This window comes from Bombina bombina, chromosome 2 (genome assembly GCF_027579735.1).
Source record: "Bombina bombina isolate aBomBom1 chromosome 2, aBomBom1.pri, whole genome shotgun sequence".
NCBI classification, from domain to species: Eukaryota; Metazoa; Chordata; class Amphibia; order Anura; family Bombinatoridae; genus Bombina; species Bombina bombina.
The window spans coordinates 815,907,424-815,913,423 of NC_069500.1; the positions used below are offsets into that span (position 1 = coordinate 815,907,424).

The 6,000-nt window shown below is 42.2% G+C and overlaps 1 protein-coding gene across 2 annotated transcripts in view; it reads right to left on the reverse strand.

The window, feature by feature from the left end:
• The window catches only part of MLLT1 (MLLT1 super elongation complex subunit), a 233,336-nt gene extending 227,633 nt beyond the window's left edge, over positions 1-5,703 (reverse strand). For both annotated transcript variants that reach the window (XM_053703061.1, XM_053703060.1), the window contains exon 1: positions 5,423-5,703. In XM_053703061.1, the coding sequence (XP_053559036.1) occupies positions 5,423-5,434 (12 nt within the window). In that variant the 5' untranslated portion in view covers positions 5,435-5,703. The remainder of the gene's footprint in view (positions 1-5,422) is intronic.
• Positions 5,704-6,000: the final 297 nt, after the last annotated feature.

A 6,000-nucleotide genomic window follows, 5' to 3' on the forward strand; every position in this document is an offset into this window, starting at 1 on the left:
CAATCACGGCGTTGCCTCAGACCATTATTCCCCCAGGGGGAAAGCCGTGATTGGAGGAAGCCGGATTTGTCATTATTTCTGACATATGAAGAGGCTAACTGAAATAACTCTTGCACTTAATGCAATCCTTATATAGATGAGATCCTTATTTTAGTAATGTTTATCAAGTTAAGCTGTTCTGACTTCCTGCTACACAACCTCATTACGTTTTGTTTTTAAAGTCTAACGAAGTTCTGGTTTCTCAAACCTGTATTTATTCAGTACCATTAATCTTGGAGGCCGGAATATGTGAGTGAAGGAATACTTCTGTTTTGTTCTTTTTCTTCTTCTTTGTTTATTTGTACAAATAAATGCTACACTGGGCAACATTTACCATCCTTGCAGACGGACAAGTTCACAAGTAGTGAACCTGTCCGCCTGCAATCGCCACATGTGATGTTTTATTGCACGGTGAAATTTAATATTGCACAAGGTTTCTGGTGCAAAGATTCCCCCCCCCGCTCCAGTGCTACCAATTGCGCTAGAGCAGGGAATGTCAATCTCGCCACCTCTAAATATGTGGAAGCAGGCTAACTTATGCAGACCTGATCAACATAGCTCAAAAAGCTGCAAATGCAGCTTCATAAATCTACCCCACTCTATTGGATTCTCTGTTTTCTTTTGATTCTTCAGTATTTGTAGATATTCTACCAACTCTAATGGTGAACAGCTGAATCTAGAGAAGTGGGATTCTAAAACTTGATTTTCTCTCAGATTATTGAAATGTGACAGCACTATTTGTTGCAGTATTGCCACTAGTGATAAAAACTGTATCATGAATTGGAATAGACATCTCAAGCCGCAATTTTCTCTTATGTGGTCCTGTTTTTTTTGTGAAGGACAATCAAACTTTTATATTGGATCCAATTTTCAAAAACAAAAATATCAAGTTGATTTACAGTATTTATAGACAAAAATGGTTAAAAGGAACATACAATTCAAAAAAGAAATTGCTCTAAAACAGTGTTTTTCAACCAGTGTGCCGTGGCACACTAGTGTGCCGTGAGAGATCCTCAGGTGTGCCGCGGCAGACTGACAACAGTGCGGGGGTGTCCCTCTTTCAAATTTTGAAATATTGGGAGGTATGTGACAGGCTCATCAGGCATCATTTACAACCATGACATTGACATTCATTCACAGACAATCATTATGATTGTTTGTGAATAAATGTCAATATGTAATGTATAGTTTGTAGGAGGCATAGCATGACAGCACAGTACAGTGTGTGTATGTGTATATATATATATATATATATCCTGTATTAGGCTACAATGTGTGATTTTGTAAAATTTTGGGATGGTGGTGTGCCGCAGGATTTTTTAATGTAAAAAAGTGTGCCACGGCAAAAAAAAGGTTGCAAATCACTGCTCTAAAACATGTTATATACAAGTAACAGTGCAATAACACTAAAATCCTATATGTGTTTAATTATTTGCCTTACCCCCTTTTCAGGGTTAGTCTACTCCATAGCAGCAACACACTACTAAAAGCTAGTTGAACAAATCTGGTGAGCCAGTGACAAGACACACATGTGCGTAGCCCCCAAACACCAACTAGCCCCCCGTAGTGCATTGCTGCTACCCAGATATGCTTTTCAACAAATAATACCAAGAGAACAAAGTCAATTTCATAATAGAAATAAGTGGAAAGGTACTTTAAAATTGAATGACCTATTTGAAAAAGTTAAGTTTAATTTTGCCTTTCAATCGCCCTTTAAAGTGAAGACATGCCATTTGCGGAAACACTACTGGCCCAGAGACGTTAAATAAGATACTTTTCTCATTCTGTAGACTGTTTAATTTCAATTTAATTTGTGCTCTTTTATCCTTTGTTAAAAATCAGGTTCACGGTCATATATAGGAGTCTGTGATTTTCTGATAGCTGTCATGCAAAACAGGGAAAATTAAAGAAAACTGAAATTCATCAGTAAAAAAAAAAAAAAAAAGAAGGATATGCTTTAATTTGTTAGGTAGCTAGGGGTAAGGTTGTCATTTACATTGTTTAATATGATGTAAAATGCAGTTTTAGGATTTCATTACTTGCACTCCTCAAATTCCTCGGCTGTATTTTTCCCTTCCATTTTTATTTTTTTCTGAAGCTACTCCATGTATTCATAACCTTTTCTGCAGAGATGTGTAGGTTTCTAAAATGAACCCATAACCTGTTAACTTTGGATATTTTTTCGCTCTGTTCTTTTCTTTATAACAAATGCTTTCCTCCTAAACTTTATAAAACAAAATATACATTTAGTTTTTAAATAAACAGCTTCTGGATAGTAAAGATTGAATGTGTGTGTTTGGTAGAAAAAAAAAACCCTGAAGAGATTTGTTTTGTAAGGTAAAATTGGGACATTCTTGAGAAGAGGCAGGGACCCAAATGAGACATCTAAAAAGGACCTATTGTGGCTCATTGCTGACCATGTACTAGTTATTTGTTTAGAGGCAAGTGGAAATAGAAAAAGTGGATGATAGTGAGACTGTTTTTGTTCCCCTTGCAAGAAGGAAGCTAAAAAAAAAAACAAAAAAAAACAGTATTCCATTTTCAAAATTGTAACGTTCCTTTACCCTTATGGTTACTGTATAGAAAGCAAGAAGTTCAAGCAATAGGACGCTGTTATTCAAGTGAGTACAGATTACTTCATTCCACACATCAAAGAAGTAACAATATGGAGAATCACTAACTTTTCATTAGTAGTTTCATTATTTTCCTTTAATTTTATTAACCAATAATGCCTCTTGTTGCTGTCTCTTATAATCTACCCTTTCGCAAACCTGCCTCTGAATTGTTCCCTTTATCTCTGTCTCTCTCACTTCCTATCCACTGTTCTTTCCACTTTCACTGTCCATACTTCTCCTTGTTCAATACCTCTGTCCCTGCCACTCTTTCTTCTGTGGCTCTGCCTCTTCTACAAATGCTTCCTCAGTTTAAGATTCTGCATCTTCCTCACAAGCTTCCTCTATTCTTGATTCTGCCCTTTCTCCCACTCTTCCTACTGCCCTACATTGTGCTTCCTCACACACTTCCTCCTGCCCTGCTTCTGTCCCTTTCTCATACGCATCTTCTTTTTGTGACTCTGCCCTTTTCCGAAACACTTCCCCAACCATGTCTCTGCTTATTCCGCTTCCTCCCATCCCAGTTCCAGCTTCTGTCCCTTCCCCACATCCCTTCCTTAGCATCTTTTGCTCTCTTCCTAACATATTTTCCCATTTCCACCATATGCGCCACACACTTAATATTCCTCTGTCTCTGCAACCCTCACTTCTCATTTCCTATGTACGCCCCCCAACTCTCACTTATCCCCCTGCTGTTCTCTCTTTTGCTTATTTCCTCCCTGCAGCACTGTCCCTTTTCTCCCTCTCTTTCTACTCTTACTTTTTGCACTTCCTGCACCCCTTCTCTCTCTCTCACGTTCTTCCTTGCATGCCCCCATCCCGGCCTGATTTTTTCCTTCACTTGGATCCATCTCAGCCTCATTTCTCCGTCGCTTACTTCCATCTCAGCCTCATTTTTCCCTCGCTTAGTCCCATCCCAGCCTCATGCTCTCCTTGGCTCCCCCCTCACGTTCTCCACCGCTTCCTCTTATCCCAGACTCACTTTCTCCACCGCTTCCTCTTATCCCAGACTCACTTTCTGCACCGCTTCCTCTTATCCCAGACTCACTTTCTGCACCGCTTCCTCTTATCCCAGACTCACTTTCTCCACCGCTTCCTCTTATCCCAGACTCACTTTCTCCACCGCTTCCTCTTATCCCAGACTCACTTTCTCCACCGCTTCCTCTTATCCCAGACTCACTTTCTCCACCGCTTCCTCTTATCCCAGACTCACTTTCTCCACCGCTTCCTCTTATCCCAGACTCACTTTCTCCACCGCTTCCTCTTATCCCAGACTCACTTTCTCCACCGCTTCCTCTTATCCCAGACTCACTTTCTCCACCGCTTCCTCTTATCCCAGACTCACTTTCTCCACCGCTTCCTCTTATCCCAGACTCACTTTCTCCACCGCTTCCTCTTATCCCAGACTCACTTTCTCCACCGCTTCCTCTTATCCCAGACTCACTTTCTCCACCGCTTCCTCTTATCCCAGACTCACTTTCTCCACCGCTTCCTCTTATCCCAGACTCACTTTCTCCACCGCTTCCTCTTATCCCAGACTCACTTTCTCCACCGCTTCCTCTTATCCCAGAATCACTTTCTCCACCGCTTTCTCTTATCCCAGACTCACTTTCTCCACCGCTTCCTCTTATCCCAGACTCACTTTCTCCACCGCTTCCTCTTATCCCAGACTCACTTTCTCCACCGCTTCCTCTTATCCCAGACTCACTTTCTCCACCGCTTCCTCTTATCCCAGACTCACTTTCTCCACCGCTTCCTCTTATCCCAGACTCACTTTCTCCACCGCTTCCTCTTATCCCAGACTCACTTTCTCCACCGCTTCCTCTTATCCCAGACTCACTTTCTCCACCGCTTCCTCTTATCCCAGACTCACTTTCTCCACCGCTTCCTCTTATCCCAGACTCACTTTCTCCACCGCTTCCTCTTATCCCAGACTCACGTTCTCCACCGCTTTCTCTTATCCCAGACTCACGTTCTCCACCGCTTCCTCTTATCCCAGACTCACGTTCTCCATCGCTTCCTCTTATCCCAGACTCACGTTCTCCACCGCTTCCTCTTATCCCAGACTCACGTTCTCCACCGCTTCCTCTTATCCCAGACTCAAGTTCTCCCTCGCTTGCCCCAGTCCCAGACTCACGTTCTCCCTTGCTTGCTCCCGTCCCAACCACACGTTCTTCTCCCTTCTCTATCCACTCACGTTCCCCCATTTCACCTTCTCCATCACTATAGAAGGCCCTGCAAAGGCTCAGGGTCCATGACATAAGCAGACAGGCTTAATCAATTTTTATTCAAAAAAATCAAACTAAGTTTTAATGTTTCAAAGTAAACTTCCCTGATTCTCTCTTTCAGTACTTGGTATCCATCTCCTGTATCTTCTCTCTTACCAAAGATGTGTTTATTTTTGTTTTATTCCTCCACTACAATGGTTTACATTATCTATGCCTATCTATCTAAAAATATGTCCCTCAAAATCTTTCACTTCATATGTATTTCAGTTCATGTACTCTCTCACTCTCTAAAACATGTAGACCTTTTTAGTATGCATCTTTCTTTACCTAACAGCTAACACTTTACCAGTAAGTCTCACAGTAATTTTATCACAGAGCACTAGCCTCAATCTCAGCAACTAGAATTCTCACACAAAGCATGCCTTTCTTGTCATTATTGCTTGTCTCTTGAAGACCTTCTGAATACCTGCATTTTCTTCTCTCGTTACTTGTGTTGTCTTATGTTTAACCTGAGAGTCTCTAGGCTTTTCTCTGTCTCATTACCTGGCTGTCCATGTCTCTCTCTCTCTCCTCTGGCTATCTTTTTCTCCTCCTAAGCCGGTCACGGCACCACCGGCTTCATTCTTCAGTATCCCTGCTCCCTTGCTTCGTCGCCTCTCCCTTGACAACGAGACGAGATAGCTGCAAAAATCCAGCCAGGCCTCACAAACCAGACTTAGGCCCGGACACCCCCTTAGTCCTAGAAATGGACCACTCCTCCCTTCGATCTCTCAGCTGGGATGCCGGAATGTACCACTCCGAATTCCACCAATAGGAGGGGCGAATGGGGGCGGAGTTTCCTGTCAGCCAAGGACTGGAGAGAAAGAAATGGGAGGGCGAACATAGCCGGTGGGCGTAAACAAACCTGACCGACACAATATTCTACGAATTATTGGCCTGCCTCTTCGTGTTCACAGCAGTAAGTGGGCCTGGCTACGCATTCTTTAAATCAGAGCAAGTCGCAGAAAGATCTTTTACATGTCTGTCGTGCCTTTGTAGTATTATAGTTTCGTTCATAGTTACTACTAGACTACTAGATGCTTTAACTGCCAAATAATTGTGTTTTATGTATTTTTTATATT